A 24260-nucleotide genomic window follows, 5' to 3' on the forward strand; every position below is an offset into this window, starting at 1 on the left:
TAACCCTCAGTTCCCTTTTCTTTACCCTCCCCACTTCTGATGAGTCCTTCCTCCTTTTTCATTTCTTTCCCATCATCATCATCATCATCATCATCATCATCAACATCATCATTATCATCATCATCATAGGTACAGATTCCACAAATGAGAAAAACATGAAATTCTTGACTTTTTGAGCTTGATTTATCTCACACAACTATCTGTAGCTTCACCCCTTTCCCAACAAATAACATCATTTTTTCTTTATCGATGACTACTATTACATGGCATGTAATACATATCACTTTCTTTAGCCATTGGTCACTGGGCATCATAGCTGAGTCCACAGCTTGGCCATTGTGAGCAGAGCTGCAATAAACATGTGTACAAAGGCAACTCTCTTGCGTATTGACTCATACTCCTTTGACTATGGAGTGCCTGAGAGTGGTGTAGGAGGGTCATAAGGCAGATCTACTGTTGTTCTGAGTTTGCATTTTTGACAAACAAGTCCAGATAATTCAGATTCAAAAGAGAGAGATGGAGGTGTGGAGGCGTGTGTTTGAACAAATTCTGACCTAGACTTTAAGAACTCAGATTTCAAGAAAGTTCAGAGAAAAGTGAGATATGATTCTTACATTTTTCAAAAGAGATTTCTATAAATGAAATCACTCCTCCCTCAAATGACAAGAAGATTGACACAATCATATTCTAACTATAAAACTTTTTTTAAAAGGTCTCATGGGCTTAAGTTGCTAAGACAGCAAGAAGGTTATATGTGAGCAACCCCTCCCCCGCCAAAGAAAGGTATAAAACAAGTACTTAACCTCTCATATTCTCCAATAGAAAGTGATACCAAAAGTATTTGAAAAAAATGGCACCCAATAATTCATTGCAGTTCAGAGTTAAGAGTTACTATGGTAAGCTGCAATTCCAGAACAGCAGGGTAAGGCAGGGAAGCACTCTGAGCTGATAGTTTTTACCAGGTATCTGGCAACATAGGCCCCAGGTTTGTTTGCTTGTTTGCTTTTGGAGGGAAACAAAGGTTTAATTTAACATGTATTTATCATACATACAAATTTATGGGGTGGCATGGGATATTTCGATGTACATATACAATGTATACTGATCAAGCCAGGCTAGTCAGAATTTCCATTTCTTCATCATTTATTTGTGTGTAGATTCTTCACACTCTATTCTTCAGTTTTTTCATAAAATATGTATATGGAATTTTAAGTCAATTTCCTTGCTTATTTTTGTTTAACCCAAGCTAATGAGGAGACTTTGAGACTCATTTTGTTAATCTCTATATTTTCTGAATTTCATAGTTCCAATAACAGTCTTTAATGCGTGCCCCTCCTTTTATTTGATGCTTTGCTTCAAGTTGCTGTGGGTTGGTGGAAAGAGAGCATGTATATACACATACAATATTCACGAACATCTTAAACATATATACACTCGCTGTAATGACATATACCCTGGAGTAAAAACCCATGCTTACTTTATCCATCCAGTGTGGTTCATAGTTTAGAGCCAGTGATGACGTTTCTCTAGCAAGAAGCTAGAGAAAACTCATGGATAACAGTACTTAGGAAGCAGGTGGAGTAGAATATATGTGTGAGGCTTTCTCAAATCACATCTCCATGCCTAACGGTCATGCCTGCCAACAACCTGGAGGTAAGCCAGGCTCGTCACACAGGAGCTCATTTATACATCATAGAGTGACCCTTTCTCATCTGGATCCTTCTGTCATCACTCACAAAGTACTCACACAGACAGTGGTTTCCAAACCTGTTTGGCTAGACTTACAAGAAGCTGTTCTTCTACTACCACAGTTCATTAATTCACCTGATTGATTGAACATATTTTATTTTAATATTCCTAGGTTCTAAACATAATTCTAGATATGGAAGATTGTGCAATAAACAAAACAGTTTGAAATCATTGCTTTCACAAAGCTTGTGCTCTGTATGGGGAGGCCATAAGCCCATAAAATATAATTGCCAGTCAGATAGGGATAAAGCTAGGGGAGAAAAACTAATCAGAGGAGGGAAATAAGGAATGCTGGGAGAGGAGGTAGGACTTTATATAACCTAGCTGTTGCAGATAGATATATAAATAGATTAATAGATAGATAGATACTCTTGTTTCTCTTCAGATTGTATAAATCTTTCACCTTTTTTAGATATAGTTACCCCAGCTGCTTGCAGATATTGGGGGAGGGCCACCAAAGAACCGCAAAGCTGATACACTGGAAACAGCCCACATGATGTGTGTCTGGCCCTGTTCCAGACTTCTGAGCACGGTTACTTGAATTCTCAGAACCTCTTCCTTCTTTGTGAAACAAAGGGGAGCTACTCAAGCATCCAAGGCTCATTTCTGCCTGTTACTTTTCAACATCTGCGTTCTAAGGAGCCTTTCCTGCCTCAGTCAGTCTCTCTCTGTGTAGTATGTATGTGTGTGTGCGTGTATATTTTTATGTAAAATGGTGAGACAATTTTTTAATTTTTTCTTGTAAAGGTGATATACAGGACTACAGCTACATAGGTCAGGTAATGAGTACATTTCTTTTTGAACAGTGTTAGTGCGTCCCTCATTTTCTTCCATTTTCCCTTCCAACACCCCCCCCACAAGTTGTAGAGTTCATTTTCAACATAGTGTCTAGTGAGTATCACTGCTACATTACTTCACCCCTTATCCCACCATTTCTGTGCTTCCCCTTTACCCTCCTTGAAACAGGTAAACTTACCTACAAGACCAAAATTACAGAAATCAAAAACAGTGACAAAAGAGAATAAACAAAAACAAAGACAATCTTATAAAAAAAATCCTCCATTTCTTGGAGCTCATTTCGATAAACATCAATTTTATTGTAAAATTGTAGACAGGGACTACAGTTACATAAGTAAGGCAATGAGTACATTTCTTTTTGAACAGTGTTACCCCCCTCCTTCATATTCTCCCATTCCTGCCCCCCAACTCCCCTCCTCCCCAAGTTGTAAAGTTCATTTCCAACATAGTGTTTAATAAGGATCACTGTGGAATTGGTCCATCCTTTGTTCCACCACTTCTGTGATTCCCCTCCCCTTCCCCAAATATATAAAACAAAGGGTACAGAAATAAAACAGTGACAATAGGGAATAAACCCAAGGAAAAACAAGGAAGGAAGGAAGGAAGGAAGGAAGGAAGGAAGGAAGGAAGGAAGAAGGAAGGAAGGAAGAAAGAAGGAAAGAAAAAGAAAGAAAGAACCTTCAAACAGTACACTTAAAAAAAAACTTCTCTTGTTTCCATTTCTTGGAGTTCATTTCGCTTAGCATCATGTATGATCATATGCACATAGTTATTGAGGCCTTGTCATCCTCTCCTAAGAAAATCCTCCTTTGCTCTCACTGTGCAAATGTTTAGAATCCTGTTTATCATGTCCTGAGTGTAATTTTTTGTCTTTTACCATACAGTCTGTTTACTTGTAGATTTATAGGCACATTCTAATCACTACAAATGAAAGAATCCATGCGACCTATGTTTCTTTTAGTTACTTTGCTTAATATGTCTTTTTCCAAGTCTTTCCATTTCCTCATAAATAGGGCAATATCATTCTTTCTGATGGAAGCATAGAATTCCATTGTGTATTTATGCCACATTTTCTTGATCTATTCTTCCACTGAGGAGCATGTAAGCTGGTTTCATATCACGGCTATATCAAGCAATGTTGCAATGAACATAGTTGTGCTGGTAGCTTTAGTGTAGCCTGGTTTGCCGTCTACTGAATAAATGCCCTAGTGCTTCCCCTATCTCTTCCTGTAATATTTTCATAGTATCTGGTCTTACATTGAGGTCTTTAACCCATTTAGAATTGATTCTGGTGCAGAGTGACATGTAAGGATTTCACTTCAGTTTTCTGCATGTGTATAGCTAATTCTGCCAGCACCATTTGTTGAAGAGGCTATCTTTCTTCCATCCTGTGTTTTTATCTCCCTTATCAAATTTTAGGTCTGTGCGTTTATTTCTGGGACTTCTATTCTGTTCTATTGGTTCTAGGGCTGATTCTTGTGCAAGCAGCAAGCAGTTTTTTATTACTATTACTTTGTAATAGAGTTTGAAGTTTGGTATTGATATTCCTCCAACATTGCTCTTCCTGCTGAGGATTTTTTTTGCTATTTGAGGGCTTTTACTCCTCCATATGATTTTTTTTATTGCTTTCTCTTTATTATTGAAGAATGTTGTTGTTGGAATTTTGATGGGTATTGCATTAAATTTGTAAATTTCTTTGGACAGTATTGCTATTTTCATGATGTTAATACTTCCAATTCAAGAGTATAGAAGGTTTTTCCCATTCCTTAAATCTGCTTCAATTTCCCTTTTTCAGATTTTTAATGTTTTCATTATAGAGGTCCTTCACATCTTTTGTTTTATTTTTTAAAGCTATTACAAATGGAGTTGTGATCCTGATTTCAGTCTTGATCTTCTTATTGTTGGCATACAGAAAAGCTACTGACTTTTGTGGGTTAACTTTATATCCTGCTACTTTGCCAAAGTTTCATATCAACTCAAGTAACTTGGAGGAGAAATCTATAGAGTTCTTTACAGGATCGTGTCATCTGCTAAGAGGGATAGTTTTACTTCTTCTTTCCCTATTTGGACCTCCTTTATGTTTTTCTCTTGCCTTATTGCTCTTGCTAGGAATTCTAGTACTGAACTAAAGAGGAGTGAAGAGAATGAGCATCTTTGTCTCTTTCCTGATTTTTGAGAAATGGTTTTTAACTTTTCATCATTAAGTATAAGGCTGGCTGTAGGTGTGTCACAGACAGTCTTTATCATACTGAGCAATGTTCCATGGATTCTTAGCTTCTCTAGAACATTCATCATGAAGGAGTGCTGAGATGGGACAAAATGTTATAAGTATTCATTCCTAAGTACTTGTATTATACTCATCAACTTCCCACTTGTTCTACTCTTTTTTATGCTGATTGCACTCAACTAAATTGATTTCGTTATTCATTAATGGATCTTCAGGAACTGTTCACAGACATTTATATCCATAGAAACTTAACATCAGCTAGTCCACATTCTCACCCAAAGGGGGTGAAGTAGAGGGAAACAGGTGTCTCAAAATCAATGTACCCTGCTCTGCCCTCAGCTTCCAGCAAACCAGGAAGTCCTCAGACCACAGAGGACCACAAAGGTGGAGGAGACTTGACCCTCACAGCTCAGCCTCACAGTCCAACTCTGCCTTTGCTTCCTGAGACCATCAGCAAGCCAAGTGACAATATCAAAGCTTTGGGGTTTGGGGTGGTTTTTTTTTATTTTATAATGGAAATGATGATGAGAACTGAATCAGAAAGCAGTCATACAGTAGTACATGGTCAAGGAGGTGGCAACAAATAAGTACTTAAATTTTGGTAGTGATGGTGGAAGATAAAATAAACCATAGCAGAAAAGGCAGTTTTATTCCTGTAATGCACAGGAGTCTGAACTGTTAGAGAAACAGAGCTAGATATTGTGAATTCTGGTGATTATCTTGGTAATAAATGCCACAAGAGGAAGAATATGTGCCTCCAAACTATGCTTTAGTTTCTTCCCATTCCTAACCCAACTCTCTTCCTCCTTCAGCAAACTATATGGAAATGGATTTGAAGAAATACAAAGTCATGCGTTCAATGGGACAACACTAATTTCACTGTAAGTATGTGCTTATTTCCCTAGCTCATGAATAAAAATGAAGTATTGCTCTGGCTACCAGATCACATTCAATCTTCAACAACCAATTCAGGGCAGATAAATAAATAAATAAACTTTCAAGTGGCTAGTCCTCAGTGCTTCACGCATGTTACTAGGCAACTGGCTGGCTGGAAGCCCCAGAGTACCCTGATTTCAAAGACAGATGCAGCCTTCATACATTGAAGTTGACAGTTTGCTGAAATATTCAACACACTACTTAATGCCTCCTGCATCTCACAGCTCCCCTCTGTTGCCCCCCCCTCACCCAGGTTGATGGTATGTTAGATACAGCATATTTCAGAAGGAAATTCTTCCCTAGGACCCACTGAAAAGAAATCCAGTGTCAATATCTCCCAGCCTAATCAGATACCACAGCCTCCCTCAGACACAGAAAGTTCCATCTCACTCCTGCTTATGGGGAGGCAGCTCCTTTCTACAGGGTGAGAAGTTCTTTGTTTCTCTACATTCCTTCCCAAGTCCGAACATAGCTTTAATGTGACATGGGGGCAGGAAGGCCCTAAGGACTGTTCCCTTCATTGCTCTCACTTCTTTCTGTGGATCCTCTCTCAGAGTAAAATCACACTCTCAAGCTTGGAGAGATGTGATCCATCACAGGTACAGGGCAAGGTGCCCATCGCTCTACAGTTGTCTGCAACAAAACCTGAGGGAAGTAACAGAACGGCTTGAGTGGTATAATGGCAGCCTTGAACAAAAATGCTAAGGAGTAGTTCTCAGGTCCTGAGTTCATGCCCAAGGGAGGGAGGGAGGGAGAAAGAGAAAGAAAAGATCAGAGATCAGTTGGATATTGAGCCAGGTACCACTGGTTCACGCCTATGATCCTAGCTACTCAGGAGGCTAAAACCTGAAGATCATAGTTCAAAGCCAACCCAGGCAGGAAAGTCCATGAGACTCTCATCTCCAATCAACTACTCTAAACCTGGAAGCAAATCTGTGGCATAAAGTGGTGGAGCACTAGCCTTGAGCAGAAAAGCTCAGGGTTAGTGCCCAGGCCTTGTGTTTAAACCTCAGGACTGGTACCAAAAAGAAAAGAAAAAAGTTAAAATACATGAAAAGCTCAACTAAAACCAAAATTAAGGAAAACAGGTAATATTTTATAAAAAGTTCTGGATTATGAATGAGTCAAAGTGGGGGTAGGGAGTGGGGAAAGGGGATTTAATGCCAGAGCAAAGACTTTGGACTCTTCTATTGCAATGAGAAGCCACTGGAAGATCTGGCATGAGGAGTGTGAGGTGGAAGCCTAAAAACAGCTGGTCTGTTAGCAGGAAGGAAAGGAAGAGGCAGGGCAAAGCTAGAGACCTAAGTGTTGGTGTGCTCTGAACAGAAAAGGTGGCTAAAGTCCTTTGTGACTGAGGCTACCTGGATAAAGGGTATATGAAAGGATCAGATATAAAATCAGAAGAAACAAGGAATGAAGAAGCAAGACCAGAGCAAAATGGAATTGGTGTGAGAAAAAGAAGGTCATGGAAAATGAAACAGGCAGGAAAAATAAGAAAGATGAGCTAGTGGTCAATGGAGTCTCCACTGCCCAAAGGTATCACAAAAAGGTAGTCAAAAATTCTATACTCCCCACACTTCACTGTACGAAGAAAGAGGAAACCAAGAACACAAGTGTTTGCCAAGAACACAAGTCAACTTCATTCACACATGCATTCAACATATTTACTAAGGATTACCTACATATTAGGCACTGTATTAAATATGGGGATGACAAGAGTTGTGTGGAAGTCTGCCTTCATCTGGTTCCTTTTTTCTTTTTTTTTTTTTTACCAGAAGAGACTAAAGAAATAAATTTAATAAATAAATAAATTTAGTAAAACCAGTGAACTATACTCTGAAGGACAAAACCAAGACTGAGATCTGAATGTGTGGGAGGAGAGAGGGTCAGCTGGGCAAAACACGTGGGATGGTGTCATGCAGGATGAGATACTTCGGCTGAGACTAGAGGGTAACTAGGAGCACACCACGCGAGAGTGAGAAGTGCCTTACCCGAAGCAAGACCAGCATCTGCAAAGGTACTGAGTGAAAAAAGGAAAGGCAGCGAGTCTCAGGCCCCTCTAGCCGGAAGGTCTTTGATGATGGGAACACGGACACAGAGTGAAGCTAGAGATGGAGCAGAAATCAGTCCTTCGTGACAGAAGGAGAAAGAACGAGTCTGAATTTTTCTTCTAAGGACAAAGGCAACCACTGAAAGTTTTACCTGGAAAGAGTAAGTGGTTTTCCAAACTGAGAAGCCAAGTTTTCACACAACACATTGAGCCGAGGCCCTGGCACCTTCCTCATAGGTTACTCTGTAGTCTGTCATCTGCAAAGCTCCACAGTAAGGAGAATTTGTGGGCCCAGAGGCCCAGAGGTGGGTTACTCACATTGTACCTCAAAATATCATCCTGCCCATGCTTCTAACACCCCAAAATTTCCATGACTAGAGACAATTCTCAGAAGTGACCTCTAGGAAAACAGGCTGAATTTCAGTTATATTTTTTTAACAAAGTTACAGCCTAGTTACAGTACATAGAAAGATCAAACATCCAAAATGCTTGTGAAATTGACCAATCAAGGCGATCTGGCTGACCTGAGGCTATGCGCTCACTGAGGCCACCTCCAGAGATTTGTAACTAGAACTGAAGGTAATTAAAACAAACAGAATCAGGAGCAGGAGCAGTTTAAGAAGGAGAACTATCTTTTGACTTTAGATTTTAAATAGCAATTGACTCTCTCTGAAAGGAGAAGTACACACTAGGGATGGGAGCTGGGAGACTGGTGGGTATATTTGATGACAGGGCAGTAGGTCTCCAGGAGGAGGCTGGGTAGCAGCATCTCTCAGCCATGTGAGGTGTAGGAGCTTTGGTGGGTTTTTAAATGGTAGGTGATGATGGACCTGCAATTGTCCAGCCCTCCTGCAGGGGATGCATCTTTGCTTTGTTTTGCTTTGTCATGTCCCACTGTCATGAATGGAGTAGAAGGTTCATGTTCTCATGATTCAAATCACCACATGAACAAAGGAAACATACCCAAAATGCTGGAGTCCTAAACTAAGGGACATCTCTTATAGGCTCATCAGAGCCCTTGCAAAGGGCTGCTCTGCAGGACCAGGCTGAGCTATCCCTGAGCACTGCAGACTGAGCCACTTTGACCTCGAGAACCAGAGTTCCCACTCCCACTTCACAAGCTGCAGCCCTGCAGCCTTAGGATTCATCCATGGCCTGAAGAACAGTGGCCATTAACACCTGTCTTCCACAGCACACACACTTGACAGTGACCATCCCAGCACATACCCAGAATGTGCAGCAATCTCCTGCCCTGGCTGGGATTCCTCCCCACACTCACGCACTGAGAAGTCATATCACAAAGAAAGAATGGTGGTTGCATTATGAAAGGGAAAACATGGGAAAGGTTCTGCCCTAATCACTTGCCAAGTTCAATGTGTTCAGGCTGACTGACTCCGAGCCCTCCAAGGTCTCTCCCTGCAGCTGAAAGTCCCACACAGAGTAGCTGCACTTGAACCACTCAGCCTTGGCCTCGGGGCAGCATTTTCCTCTTCTCCCAGCTGCCTGCTAGCTATTCTCACATTTCCAAACAGAGGGAGTAAATTCTTTATGTTGTGAGACAAACAGCCCCACCAAGTGAGGAGAGAAAGTACAAAGGGAATGTGGGGCTGCATTCACACAAGTTCACCAAGGACTAGAATGCCCTTTTCTCCTGTCACTGCAGTTCCTTATCTTTTCTTACCACCCCTCCTCTCAAACTCCACCCCCCAACTTCCCTCCCCCCCCACACACACACCAGGTACAGAGCAGAAATCAAACTATGCACCAGTGAATGCTGGTCCACAAGGCACAAACTCCACTAAGAAAACTGTTCTTCCCCAACAGGGAGCTAAAAGAAAATGGACGCCTGGTGAAGATACACAACAGAGCTTTCCAAGGCGCCCTTGGGCCCAGCATCTTGTGAGTACTATGTTGCCTCTTCCCCTCACACTCAGTGCAGCCCAACAGGCCAGGTTACTGACCCTGCCACATCAAATGAGCTTTGAGCTCATTTGATCAAGGCTAGGGCTCTACCACTTTGAGCCACAGCTCCACTTCCTGTTTTCTGGTGCTTAACTGGAAATAAGAGTCTCATGGATTTTTATGCCCAGGCTAGCTTTTAACCACTCTCAGATCTTAGCCTCCTGAGTAGCTAGGATTACAGGCATGAGCCACCAGAGCCTCGCTGAATTTCCCCTTTATATAAGAACACTGGCTTATTGGATTATGGCCTACCCTAGTCTCATTTTTACTTGATTACTTCTATGAAGAGCCTGTCTTCAAATCAGATCATATCTGAAACACTATGAACTTGAAAAGCCCTAATCCAATTTCTAACAGCAAACCTGGAAGGTAGCTCTCTGTGCTGGTGAAGGTGTGGTTGGCCCACAGGGAATCCACACATGGGATTCAAGGCCAGAGAGCTGACTTGCTCCTGGCACTTGGCCAGACTCCACTCTAGTGTATGTCTGACTATCACTGTTATGAGAAGCAAACCTAGCTCCTTCAGTTAATGGGGACAGAGAATTAGGAAAATCAGAAAGAATAGGAAATTGAATCTGTCCTCTCCTGGCAAAGGCTTAAAACACCCTAGATCTTACAGAAAGGAACTCAGCTGCAGGGAGACATGGATAGAGTAGGGCTCCAGACACTCTGCAGCTCTTCCACAGAGCCACATGACCCCTTTCCCAGAGGCAGCAGTTCATGACTTGCTCCTCTCCCATTCAAAGTCCACCAGGCAGAATCTTACAGGTTGGTTGAATTCTCTCCAGCCTTGCACACACTGTTGGACCCTGGACAAAGAGCTGTCTCTGGCTTGGCCAGAACATGACAAGTGAGTGTGGCCATCAGAGTTCTGTGTGGTAGTACTCTGAAAAGCTGCTGGGTCAGGTGCACAGAATGCACCTGATGACATTTCTACAACAGTGGGCCCAGACCTAGGCCTCTTCCTTTCCATCTCACCATCTGCAGGACTTGAATGGTGTCTAGAAGTATCCCTTCTACCCCCAGTTATTCCCCTCCCTCCACCCCATAGGTTTGGGAAGTATGTGCCAAGGAGACTGAAAATCTATCCACTTGCAGACACTCCTTTGTAATGAGGACTTGCCGTCTCTAAGATCTTAAATGCACCACTCACAAAATAGAAAAGAAAAATAAAAGGCCACTGGTGCCAGTGGCTCATGCCTATAAGCCTACCTACTCAGAAGGCTGAGGATCACAGTTCAAATCCAGCCTGGGCAGGAAAGTCCATGGGACTCTTATCTCCAATAAACTACTCAGAGAAAGACAGAAACATCCTTATGACTCAAGTAGAAGAGCATACTACAAAGAGACAGGACAGTACCCAGTTTCTGAGTTCAGGGCCCAAGGCCAGCAAAAGTAAAAACAAAAGGCAGTGTTTACCATGTCTTTAGAATCCTGTGCTCAAAGCTTATCAAATCAGAGAGAAGAACTCTAATATAGAATGAGTTCACCAATTACCTAAATCAACAAGGACTCAAAAAGTAAGGACTGTCTAGAGCCCCTGAGGCAAACTCTGCCTGCCTGCACTTATCCTCATGCCATGTTGTCAAGTTCAGCTTCCACTCATCCACTAGCCACTGATCCTTTCCCATTCGCTAGGGACTATCAGGACAAATCACAGGGGGAACTGTGCTGCTGGCGAAGTTCAGGAAGACAGCTGCAGCATCTACCTAGAAGATGAGCAGAATTTTTAAATACCCACTGACTATTCTTCTTCCTGATATTGTATGCATTCTGAGTTTTCTTGGATATCGCCTGAAGTCTAATATAAAAAAAAAAAACCAGGGCATTCGGGACCTTGCTTTCAAGGCCTGAGCTTTCTGCACAGCTGTGCTGACATGGCCAAGTGTTCCCCTGCTTTGGACAGCGTTATCTCACTTGCCATTAGAGAAGCTGCATTCTGTTTCCTTGGTAGATGGCAAAAGCTGAATGGCACACAGTGGCTTTTAATGTGGTAACCAGCCTGCACTTCATGACAACCTCCCCTACAGGGTTTGATCAATCAAAGACTGACGCATCTGAATCCCTAACTATTTCCCCTTGGGGTGGAGGCACAAAAGCTGATGTCACTTCAGGTACTTGCTGCCTCTTAAAGCAAGCAGTTATTTCACATCGCTAAGTGGAAAGAGGGAGAGGGAGGGACATGGGAGAGAAATGCTAATGAATGTATGGCAGGTACAAGGAATTATATTCAACCTTGAAAAGAATAATGGGGTGCCTATGAAAAAATACAGCATGGTTTTTTCTTGGATTCAAATATTAATGAGAGCCACTGAAATGGAGAATTAGAGGAAAAGCAAAATGGAGAAAAGATTTGTCAGAAGCTAAAATGATGGGAATGCTGAGGGGGTGGTTTCATTCTCAGAATGAAATGTGCAAAATAAATAAATAAAAAGCCTTTCTTCCCTGTATGGTTCAGGGATATTTCTTCCACCAAATTGCAGACCCTGCCAAGCTACGGACTGGAGTCCATTCAGACGCTAATTGCCACATCATCCTATTCTCTCAAAAAATTGCCATCCAGAGAGAAATTTACCAATCTTCTGGATGCCACATTGACTTATCCTAGCCACTGCTGTGCTTTTAGGGATGTGCCAGAGAAAGAGTAAGTAAAAACAAACAAACAAAAAAAAAACAGGCGGTGGGGGGACACGGAGGAACCTGTCCAGCCCTGGGAGGAACTCAGATGCAGATCTGGTGGCCTGGTAGACAGCTCCCTGCCCCTTCCTAGGTGCCTTCCTGCCAACTCAGCCACGGGGGTGGCTTTCAGATGGCCAAGAAAATGCCTCATCTCATTTTCGTATGAAAACTACTGCCAAGCAGTTGATTTTTCCTGCAGCTAAAAGACCTCAGTAGCCTATTCTGAACTAATTGAATTATACCCCATTGTAGCGATTGCAAAATACTGGCATTAATCAGCTCTAATCCTTAGTAAAGAGTATCACTATTTTAAAGTGGAGGGAGGGAGATTCAGGAGAGTGAATTTTACCCAGTATCTTATTCTTCTATTTAAAATGGATACAGAATATAATAGGAAAGATTTTTTAAAGCTATTTCTCTCCCAGCAGAAAAGCATCTTTCATTTCAGAATAGAACCCTAGTTCTTTCCAAATTAGTTTAATGTACAAATGAAAAGATACAACGTCCTGGTTGCTTTGTGCCCAGTGGAGGATAACTTACTAAATCACCGATCCCAAATTGGGTGGCAGGGGTGGGCAAGATTTCATTCTTTTTCTTACAGTGCTGTATTTCTGTTTTGATGAAGATGCACAGTTAAAAATACCTTTGTTGGCACCATAACTCAAAACAAATAACAACAGTTATTTAACAATAGTTAACAATAGTTAACTTAAAACATGTGATATATCCTGATAATATCTATTCTACTCTATCTGACAGCATGTTTGTTTGTTTTCACTGCCAATCTGGATATGCTCTATTGTTTCCATAACCCACCAATGTGTCACAACTCACAGCAAGAGTAGTGGGGAGGGCATTCTACCCTGAACAGTTATTATTGCAGCTTGCAGAGATATTCTCAACCATTAATTAGGCAAGACACTGAAAGAGTAACACTTGGCGTCTGCTGTCTTTGTTTTGAATCAGCTTATTTATACCTAATCAAGCACCTTGAATTATTTGTGCCTGTGTAGATAGACTTGATTCTACCTGAACAATTAAAGGAAATGGAGAAGACATAGCATTTGCTGTGTCAGAGTCACACACTGTTAACTAAGCTTCAACTGTGAACCAGCCATGTTCCAACTACTGTGGCAGGTCACCAAATGAAAATGAGTAAGAGCTAGCTCACTACAAGCCACACAGCATTTGGGGCACAAAAATTCCCCCCATAAAAAACAGCCAATTTATCTAGAATAGCAGGTGTAATAGCAAAGTTGGGAATGGAGAAGAATTCATGGGCCATAGAAGAGTGCGTAAATATTCAGGGTTTATGGAAGGCCTTCAAAGGAAGGTAAAGGAGGGAGAGGTCTGAGGAAAATTAAGCCATGAAGAAGTCATTTAGATGAGAGGACACAGGTAAGAGACACTAGATGAATGTCAAGCAGAAAAATTAGAGCAAGACTTATGGGTAGATGGAGCTGAGGCAGGGAGAAGTGGATCATGGAAAGGATCTGAGTGCCAGCAGAAGTTGTTTAGAAGATAAAGCGCTGTGAAGAATTTAAAGGAAGATCAGTCAAATATATTTTTATAAAGATTTCACTGTGGGCCAGGCGCTAGATGCTCACACCTACAATCCTAGGTACTCAGGAGGCTGAGATCTGAGGATCTCAGTTCAAAGCTAGCCCAGGCATGAAAGTCCTTGAGACTCTTATCTCCAATTGACCACCAGAAAACTGGAAATGGCACTGTGGCTCAAGTTATAGAGCACTTGAGCTGAAGAGCTCAGGGACAATGCCTAGGCCCAGAGTTCAATCCCCATGACCCATTAAAAAAAAATCTCACTGTGGCAGCAGGGTCAAGAAAGAGCTAACAGTGAGCAAGAAGCTGAGAGAGAGATTTGAACAACACAGACAACACAGCTGGTTGATGATAAAGCTGAGTACAGACATCTACATTTTTGTGGCAAAGAGATCCCATTTTTGTTGAAATTACAAGCATATAAATCTTTAAGACTTTTCTTCCCATTGAAAGACATTACCTATGGGTATAAAAAATGCAGGGCTAGGAGTTTTCCCTAGTGGTAAGGTGCTTGTCTAACATGAATGATGATCCAGGTTCAAGTCCTTGGTACCACATACATAGAAAAAGCTGAAAGTGATCCTGTGGCTCACGGAAGGTTATCTTGACTGGAATTACAAGGTGACTCCCTAAAGCTTTTTGTGACCTCAAAGCCAAAGCTTTGGAGGCTAATGAGGGTAGGGAGCCTGAAGATAGACTCATAGGACATCCATACAAACTAACACATGCTGCCTGGAGAGATGAACTCGTAGTGTGCCTTTATGTCCACAATTCATATTTTAAAACACTGAGTGGACACTTCCTGTTTACTATGGATTTGTCAACACACAAGAGCTCTTGTCAGGTAGAGTCAGGCATTACACACACACACACACACACACACACTCCAAACAAGTTTAAGAAGTTATGATTCTACCCCAAAATAACAAGCCGGTTAATTTTTGAGAGTCTCCTAGGTCAGAGAATTCTTCCATAATCCCTACCTTTTTGCTTTTGTACAAAGTAATTCCTACAAGGAAATGTCTCACTATCGATGGAGAAGTTGATGCAGAAAATATCTGCTTGGAATGACCTCAATTTTTCCTTCCTCCTCAGTTGAAGCTCAGACTCTCACAGTGGTTCTCCTTGATTCTATCTCTTTATTCACTTTTTAACCTGCCGTAGATTTCATACCTACATCAATACTCCTATAGGAGAGCTCAGGCCTTGTTTTTTCTTGTCATTCCAAAATAGTTTCTACACATAAGCCAAAGATCTAAACTTCACATTGTGTAGTGTCATGTCCAGCATCTTAGAATTCTTACACAAAGATTCACAAATGAAATACAAAGCCATGAACTCTGCATGGTTTGTTTAATCAAGGCCAATAAGGTGAAGAGAGTTGGTAAGGAGCAAACTGAATACACAATAAAGGTAGCTTTTAATACACTATGGGAGAAAAATCCATGATTCAATACAACAAATTTATGTTTTTCATCTCTAGAACCCACACAAAACACTTAGCATTCAGAAGCATTTTATCTAAGCTGGAAGCAGTTGAATAACAATTGAGAAGGCTTTACTCTCCTCAGGAAAAAACTTTCAGTCGGGACAATGGTGCAGATCACACAAAGTGGGAGACTATAGTAAGGAATTTGGATGAACAAAGCATAAATAGACATGATCAGGTTTAAATGAAAAGCTCAACTGCTTTTCTTTTTTTTTTTACATCTTCTCTTTCAGACAGAATTTTTCATTTAACATTTTTGAAAACTTTTCCAAACAATGTGAAAGCACAGTGAGAAAACCAAATAATGAAATGCTGTAAGTATTCTACCTGCGATGAGACTCGGGAAGTCATATCTTGTTCTGTGTGTATCTTATTATTATCAGCACAACTATTTTCTTTTACTAAATGTCTTGGTTAGCAACAATGTTTGTAAAGGTATCTTTTTAATAGTCAGAAATGGGAGTTTCATTCCTTGTAAATGGCAGCTAGTTGGAGAGGTATCTCAACTATTACAAAAATAAACAAGCCAAAACAAAAGCCTTCTTTTAAAAATGCCTAAATGTTCACTCTATAATTACGTTCTCAAAAATTGCACTTTGATGTGCAAGCATGTGGATGTCACTAAAGGCTGGTCTGAATGATGCCTTCATATGTAGGAATTTTCACTAGCCATACAATCAACAGTCCACAAAGATTAAATTATTGCAGATGTAGTTTCTAAAAGTAGCTATCTCAATTCAAAAAGACAGGCCTCCCTGACCACTGCGCTCCTGTGCCTAAAGGTAATCTTAATACCATCACTGCTGTCCACTGCAGGGAAGCTACATTTCTATTCTATTGACTGATTTTTAACATTTTTTCTACTTTTAATGCTGACTACCTTGGCATTTCACTTACTTTCCACTGGAAAAGAGCATGCCTCAAAAGACAAGCGCAGTGTCCCTATGCCATAGGCACTGAGACTGAGAAATGGTATTACTCCTCCCAGGTGTTCTTAAGACTACTAAAGCAAATCCATGCCAACATGCCTTGTCAGTGTCTGTCTGTCTCTCCTTCTCTCTACTAGACAGAGGTAGCAGGGGGTTATGGGAGAAGAACCCAGGACTTTGGGCTTCCTCAGAGTTGGATAGGAATCCTTGGCACACTGCAACACAGAGTACAAGGCTTTGTCTTTTTGAAGAAGAATTCTGGTTAACCTCCATGTGAAGGCTTCTTTCCTCATCTGGAAGGAACAGCAGACATTTACCCTGGCTGTCAGTGAGAGTGGAGGGTGTTGCTTGCATGCAAGAGCACATGGGGTGATATTTTGCCTTTTCTTTCATGTGGGTCTGCCACCAGCTTCCCCCAGTATTCCTTCCGTTCCCACCTTTCCTTCTGTTTCTTACCAGTTCCCTTCCACAGAACTCTTTTGCAACCATGTGGCTTTCTAAGAATCCACAGGAAACTACTTCAGGGCAGAGTCAATGGCAGCACCCGGGGTGGTTTGAGGAGAAGACACTTTGATCCAGCCTTTCCAAGTGGACAACTTGGAGTGTTCCTCTAACATTGCTTTAAGAAAAGTTCCCTAAAATCTAGCATCCCGCTGAACTAATACATAATCCAAGTTAGCTGGATCCTTGTGAAAATATTTTTGTGATAAGCCCCTATCTCCCACTTCCCACCAGGGAGCCATGTTGATTTCCTGAAGATTAGAATTTCTAAAGCTGGCCAAGCCATACCGGTTCTTCCCAAGGGAACATGCCATTCTCACTGCTTTGGCTGGCCTCAGAGGCTTCCTAAAATCCCCATGGCTTCCTTTTCCTTTGTAATTGTCACTGGAGTGTGACAATTCTGTTCCTCTGTTTCCTCTGACTCCACATTAGTGAGCCCAGTGAGTCCATCACACTCCCTGTCTCAGCCCCCAGTACTAATGACAGCTCGTGCCAGGACTTGTCACCAGGCGTGCTGCTGCCCTTGGGAACATCCTGAGATACAAATGGAAGTAGCTGCAGGAGGGTTTTTGGTCAGTAGACAAATCAGCAAGGAAAACAACTGCCAAACACACACCTGGTAGAGTTAAAAGAAGCAAGGGCAAAAGACAAGAAGAGAATGGAGAGGGAACATGGCTGGCCTCTTCTTTAAATTTATTCAAAAATCATGGTAGAGATTTTAGAAGTTTAAATGAGTGCCTCAAGACACTGAAGTAGCTTTGATAAAGGGGAAAAAAAAGAGTAAAAGAATCCAAGGCGGCAACAGAACATTTTTTACTTGATTGTTGCCTATTATTGTATATGAATCATCCAGAAAGAACACTCTAGAATGCAGGTTCCTATTCTAGAGATTTGGATTCCAGAATCTGAAGTTCAACAAACATCCTTCTGACCATAATACAGACATTTCCAGGACCACCCTTGGAAAAACAATGACTGGCCTCTGGGCTGTGGATATAGGGGCCCAGGACTGCCATAGCAGAGCTGAGAGACCTCAGACAAGTCACTTTCTCCTTTCATCTTGGTTTCCTTATTGATCAAATGAGAGGTCAAGTCAAATGGTTTGTTGAAGCCTAATACTAAAAACACGTATATTCTCTATAACTATGTAGATCTCTATAACTATCTTCTCTCTTTGGAAATTGAAAATACATCATTGTATCAGTGCCTTTGAACAGAAAGGCCAACAAATGTGCTTCCTGAAAGAGATAATAAAAACATGGGCCGGGAGTTTGGCCTAGTGGTTAAGGTGCTTGCCTAGCATGCATGAGGACCCGGGTTCGATTCCTCGGTACCACATACATAGAAAAAAGCCGGAAGTGGTGCTGAGGCTCAAGTGGTAGAGCTCTAGCCTTGAGAAAATCCAAGGACAGTGCTCAGGCCCTGAGCTCAAGCCCAGGACTGGCAAAAAAAAAAAAGAGATAATAAAAACAGTGGGATTCCTATACAGTCCTCTGCATATAATAGCAGATCTTCTCTAAATCCAAACTAGTTTCTATGCTACTCTGCTATCATCTCATGATTTTGAAGGACCAGTCATAGACTCTGGGGAAGGGAGGAGGTGTTCTGTTTTGTTTATTAATCTGTACTTTCCTTTCCATATTTTAATCCTCAGATTTATTATTGCATCCACTCAATGAATTATGTACATATTTACTAATACACATCATGAAAGAGTTAGGGGAAATACTATAAATGTGAGGAGACCCTATGGTGAAATACAATATTTACAATGGCCTTGACAGAAAATTATGCCATTTCCTCAGCTCTCAATGTTATATTGGCAAAGTATAAGCAAAGAAAAAACAACTGTTGAGAGAACTGTATCGGGAGTTATATGCTCATTGTCTCTGAATCCTCTCAGTTCATTCCAGAGCCAGAATCGTCTTCATTTATATTTATTTACCTCATAAATATTCATGGAATCAACACTTTGAGCCTTAACTGTGTTAAGCACTATGGTTTCAGAAGTAAGGCCTTGTCTCTTGTCTTCAAGGAACTAAGAGACTACTAAACAAACAGACATTCATCATCACTTAATTGCACTATGCTTTGATAAGTACTTTGGTACTAAGTCAGCTCTGGCTGAGAAAATAATAAATTCCTTGAGAAGAAATATCAAAAAAAGGCTTCATGAAAGTCTACTCTCAGGATGATAGAGAATTCATAGGAGAGATGAGCAGAAGAAAGTTTCAAGAGAATCAGGCAAGCCAAGATCAAGGAAGGCCTTTGCAGTTCATTTTAAAACTTGTGAATTGTATACTATTGTCAATGAGCCCTAGATAGGCTAGAATGGAGAGAGGGCTAATACTGAGAAAAACGTGTCAAAGAAAACAAATGATCTCACATAAAAGGCAAAAAGTTCAACTGAGGAAGTAGCAGTAGATTGTGACAAAAGGACTAGAATCAGTCTTTGCCTCTCACATCAAAAGAGTATCCATTTTTGCCATTTCTTCCTGTTGTTCATGAATTTTCTTCCCTTTCTCCTAGTTGTCTAGTAATATGTTATTGGTTTCTGCTCAGCACTTGGGCTATTCTATTATCCAGGGACATAAGTGCAAACAAGTCCATTAGTAGCTGCCGATTCTACAGTCTTTCCAATTTCTGTGCTACAGCAAACAGTTTGCTAGCAATTGGGTTCATGACTAAATGAGACAAATTGCTAAGAAAATGCCAAGGAGTCTTTTTAGCCCTTATGTATTATGACTCTGAATTTGTTTTCCAAACAAACCATCCTCTGGAAACAGTTTGGTTAAGTCTTTACATCAATGTGTTGAATACATATGCATTAGAGAGTCTAAATAGCTTTCATTCCTTCCTTAAGGAACTCCATCCAATCAGATAATTTGACAAATAAATGTAAAGCTGAGGCTATGTTTGCCCTGTTCTTTCTCTTGCTCTCTTTCTTGCTTTCATTCTTTCTACCTAAAAACACACTGAGAAGTTAGATGCTGGTTGGTCATCCGGTAATCAATTCTAACCACTCAGGAGGCTGATACCTTTAGACTGCAGTTTGAAACCAGCCAGGGCAAAAGGACTCTTATCTCCAATTAACCAGCAAAAAGCAAGGAATGGAGGTCTAGGCTTAAGTGACAGAGAACCAGCCTTGAGTGGAAAAGCCAATGGGGAGCTCTAATCCTGAGTTCAGGACTCAGTACTACTACAAAAAGGAAAAAAAAAAAAAACACTGAGCTTGTTTTTTAATTAAATTCTCAGAATCCTAGACAAATCTGTTAAGTTTACATCAAGCCAATGTTCTTCTTCCAGTTATTCTGCCATCTTTGCTGAGAGTGAACTGGGTGGCTGGGACTATGACTACGGGTTCTGTTCTCCCAAGCCCCTCCGCTGTGCACCTGAACCGGATGCTTTTAATCCCTGCGAAGACATCATGGGCTATGACTTCCTCAGGGTCTTAATCTGGCTGATTAATATCCTCGCCATCGTGGGAAACGTGACTGTCCTCTTCGTCCTGCTCACGAGTCGTTATAAACTGACCGTGCCCCGTTTCCTCATGTGCAACCTGTCCTTCGCAGACTTCTGCATGGGGCTCTATCTGCTGCTCATTGCCTCGCTCGATTCCCAGACCAAAGGCCAGTACTACAACCATGCCATCGACTGGCAGACGGGAGGTGGGTGCAGTGCCGCAGGCTTCTTCACAGTATTTGCGAGTGAGCTTTCTGTCTACACGCTTACGATCATCACGCTAGAAAGATGGCACACCATCACGTATGCCGTGCAGCTGGACCAAAAGCTTCGCCTGAGACACGCCATCCCAGTCATGCTTGGAGGATGGCTCTTCTCCGCGCTGATGGCTGTGCTGCCTCTTGTGGGAGTCAGCAATTACATGAAGGTCAGCATTTGCCTCCCCATGGATGTGGAGACCACGGTCTCCCAAGTCTACATACTCACCATCCTCATCCTCAACGTGCTGGCTTTCCTCATCGTGTGTGCTTGCTACGTTAAAATTTATTTTGCAGTTCAGAATCCACAGCTAATGGCGACGCACAAAGACACAAAGATTGCTAAGAAAATGGCAATCCTTATCTTTACTGATTTTACCTGCATGGCACCTATCTCCTTTTTTGCCATCTCAGCTGCTTTCAAGGTACCCCTTATCACAGTCACCAACTCCAAAGTTCTACTGGTTCTTTTTTATCCTGTCAATTCTTGTGCCAATCCATTTCTGTATGCAATTTTCACAAAGGCATTCCGAAGAGATTTTTTTCTGTTGCTGAGCAAATTTGGTTGCTGTAAACATCGGGCTGAACTTTATAGAAGGAAAGAATTTTCTGCTTATACCTCCAACTGCAAGAATGGCCCCACAGGATCAAATAAGCCTGCTCCAGCCACCTTAAAATTGAGTCCATTGCACTGTCAATATGCAGCTGTCCTAGACAAGACCTGTTGTCAAGAGTGCTAACTATTATAGAAGTAACTGCATGCTTGAATTCTAAATTTATTGAAGCTGCAAAACAAATTATCCTGACCAGTAACTATAAAAATAAATACTTGGTTTTAGGAAATTATTTATTGTTTGGCACATGTGGCAAGAGACCTTTAACCTAGTTCATGATGACTTCAATTTCAGAACATGAGACTGCTTAGAAATGTGAACAATTTTGAGAGTACCTTTTGTTGAATCTAATATTAAGAAAAATTGAAGTGATATTTTCATGTCTTTAAACTCTTTCCTTATTCTAATTTTTATTGTATTCTATAAAGATTGGAATTTGTTAGTAGAGGTGGGGCTTGAACTCGGGGCCTGGGCCCTCCCTGAACTCTTTTGCTTAAGGCTAGCACTCTACCACATTGAACCACAGAAAACTTCCAGTTTTCTGGTGGTTAATAAGAGTCTCATCAGGACTTTCTTGCCCAGGCCGAATCTCGAGCCTCCTGCCTGAGTAGTTAGGATCATAGTTGTAAGCCACCAGCACCTGACTTAGGTTGGAAATTGGAAGTGCTCTTTTCATAGCTTGAGCAATTCCCTCAAGCTATCTGCTGTGCAAGCTGGCAGCCACTGGCCTTGTGTGACCAAATTCAGTAAAACAAAAACTTGCAGCTTCTTAGGTGCACTGGTTTGTACATGTGATTCATAATTATCACACTACATACCATAATTACCGTAATTACAGCGCAAACACATCCATTGCTGAAGAGTTCTGTTTGGAAGCACTGTTCTAAACACGTGTGTCTCTCCTACATAATCTACACGTCCATGCACAAGCTGTGTCCTTCAAAATCTAAACTTCTACTAGCACCTGTCAGCCCGGGTGGTGTTTCTCCTCTAAAGAGGAATGAAATATTAAATTGCAGAAGGTATGCTCACATGCAAGAACCTTGTCTCTGTCCATTTCATTTCCCCATTTCCTACCTCAGGAGTTTGGCAATAATATATATCAAATATGCCAAATTGTTTTGAAGTTATGAACTCCATAAAAAAATTCTAGGGTCCTATATTTTTAAATAAAAATAATTATTTCTATCCCTTTTACATTATTGAAAAGTTCATTTAGTATTTTCTAGGGATTATTTTTGTATAATAGTGACAGTCCTGGGGCTTGAACTTCACTCTAGGTTGGTATTCTACCACTTGAGTTACAGATCCATTGCCAGCTTTTTGCTGATCATTTGGAGATAAGAGTCTCACAGACCATTTTGCACAAGCTGGCTTCAAAGAACAATCCTCAAATCTCAGCCTCCTATGTAGCTAGGATTACAGGCATGAGCCACTAGTGCCAAGATGAAGTATTTTTACCTGTTAGAATTGGCTCTTGTAAGAAAACAAAACTATGATTCAAACTGAAGTGTTTTGTTTGCTCCTTTTTAAAAGTAATTTTTATTGAAAACTCATTATATGTCAAATATCTTGATAAGTATATTCTGTAATTTTATCTAGTGAATATAAAACACTGATGCACATGTTATTTGGTAGAGAAAGTGAATGCCTACTATAATTTTCCATAGTTGCCAACCAAAATGAAGAAGAAAAGATTCAACTCAAGAGGATTTGAACTCAAAGCTTTACTTCAAGATCTCAGCCTCTTATTCACTGTTTTTCTGATTCCTATAAAATGTCAATTATCCAATGGTTTAGTATGCATTAAAATTCCTTAATTTTCCCTAATGATTAATAATGACTATTTCCAAACATAAAAAAGGAAATTGTGTGATCTTCGGCACAAATAATGATCTTAATTTCTGTGGAACATAAGTGAGGTTTTAAAACAAATAGAAGTCACTGTTTCTCTCATTCTCACATCCTTCAGTCAATAAAGCCTACTATTTGAATTGCCTTCCAAGCCAATTCTTTATATTTCTTCTCCCATACCTACAGACCCCCTCGCTCCTAAACTGCTCATTTTTATTCATATCCCGTCATTCCCCTGCCCACACTCTTATATGCACTACTACTGACTAATCTTCCTAAAATCCTGTTTCATTATATGGCCGCACAAAATTCTTGAGCAATTCATCAATACCTATAAACTTAAATTTCAGCTCCCAGGCAAACATTCAGAGAGCTACAGAACCCATCCTTCATATCTACTCAGTTTTACTCCTGTTTTTCTATATGAAACAAATTGTTCCATTTCTTCTCCCTTGTCATGCCCTATGCATTTCCACATCAGGACCCACCATTCTTGCCATCTGAACAACTTATCCCTTACCTATGGTCTTTTCCACCTCCTTTAAAGTCCAAGTTACAAGTCTATTTTTTTAATCAAACCCTCCTTAATCCACCCCCTCCCAAGTTGACTATTGCTAAGATATCTCCTTACATGAAATAAAATAGGACATAGCTAATCGATATTTCCCACAATAGTCTCTCTCTCTCTCTCTCTCTCTCTCTCTCTCTCTCTCTCTCTCTCTCTCTCTCTCTCTCTCTCTCTCTCTCTCTCTCTCTCTCTCTCTCTCTCTCTCTCTCTCTCTCTCTCTCTCTCGACTTCTCTGTACCACTCATTTGCCTTTTCCCTATACTAGGATACTATAAGTAACCTTTACAGATACAGTTTTGCTCTCCCTATGCTAAGGATTGGTTTCAGTGATATATTAATCCTTTTTACATCTTTATTTCTCCCACTATATCTATCTTAATATTTTATACTTAGTTGTGGTGCTGGGGATCAATCCCAGGTCTCATGCCTGTTAATCAAGTGCTCTACCACTGAGTTACATCCCTAGACCTGATTCACAATTTTTAAAAACTAGCTCCTATTTATAAATGATATATAAAACTGTCCTTCTTAGAAGCAATTTCCATTTGATACAACCTCATAGATAGTATATGGTACTCATAGACAGCACTTATTCTCTACAATACTTCAGAACTAAGTCATAAAA

The 24260-nt window shown here is 40.8% G+C and overlaps 1 protein-coding gene and 1 long non-coding RNA gene across 5 annotated transcripts in view; one reads left to right on the top strand and one right to left on the bottom strand.

Moving 5' to 3' along the window:
• Positions 1 to 1563, bottom strand: part of LOC150060769 (uncharacterized) — a 111728-nt gene extending 110165 nt beyond the window's left edge. The window contains exon 1 of the long non-coding RNA XR_016536262.1: positions 1478 to 1563. This is a non-coding gene — a long non-coding RNA (uncharacterized LOC150060769). The remainder of the gene's footprint in view (positions 1 to 1477) is intronic.
• Positions 1 to 23211, top strand: part of Lhcgr (luteinizing hormone/choriogonadotropin receptor) — a 59851-nt gene extending 36640 nt beyond the window's left edge. For 2 of the 4 annotated variants that reach the window (XM_090336967.1, XM_090336968.1), the window contains 5 exons: positions 5587 to 5655; positions 9585 to 9659; positions 12181 to 12366; positions 15684 to 15764; positions 20187 to 23211. In XM_090336967.1, coding sequence (XP_090193093.1) covers positions 5587 to 5655; positions 9585 to 9659; positions 12181 to 12366; positions 15684 to 15764; positions 20187 to 21339 — 1564 coding nt within the window. In that variant the 3' untranslated portion in view covers positions 21340 to 23211. The remainder of the gene's footprint in view (positions 1 to 5586; positions 5656 to 9584; positions 9660 to 12180; positions 12367 to 15683; positions 15765 to 20186) is intronic. The other 2 variants (XR_016536261.1, XM_090336969.1) reach the window with 2 other exon arrangements.
• The last annotated feature ends 1049 nt before the right edge of the window (positions 23212 to 24260 follow it).

The sequence above is a fragment of the Megascapheus bottae genome, chromosome 7, assembly GCF_031878675.1.
Source record: "Megascapheus bottae isolate mThoBot1 chromosome 7, mThoBot2.hap1, whole genome shotgun sequence".
Lineage (NCBI taxonomy): Eukaryota > Metazoa > Chordata > Mammalia > Rodentia > Geomyidae > Megascapheus > Megascapheus bottae.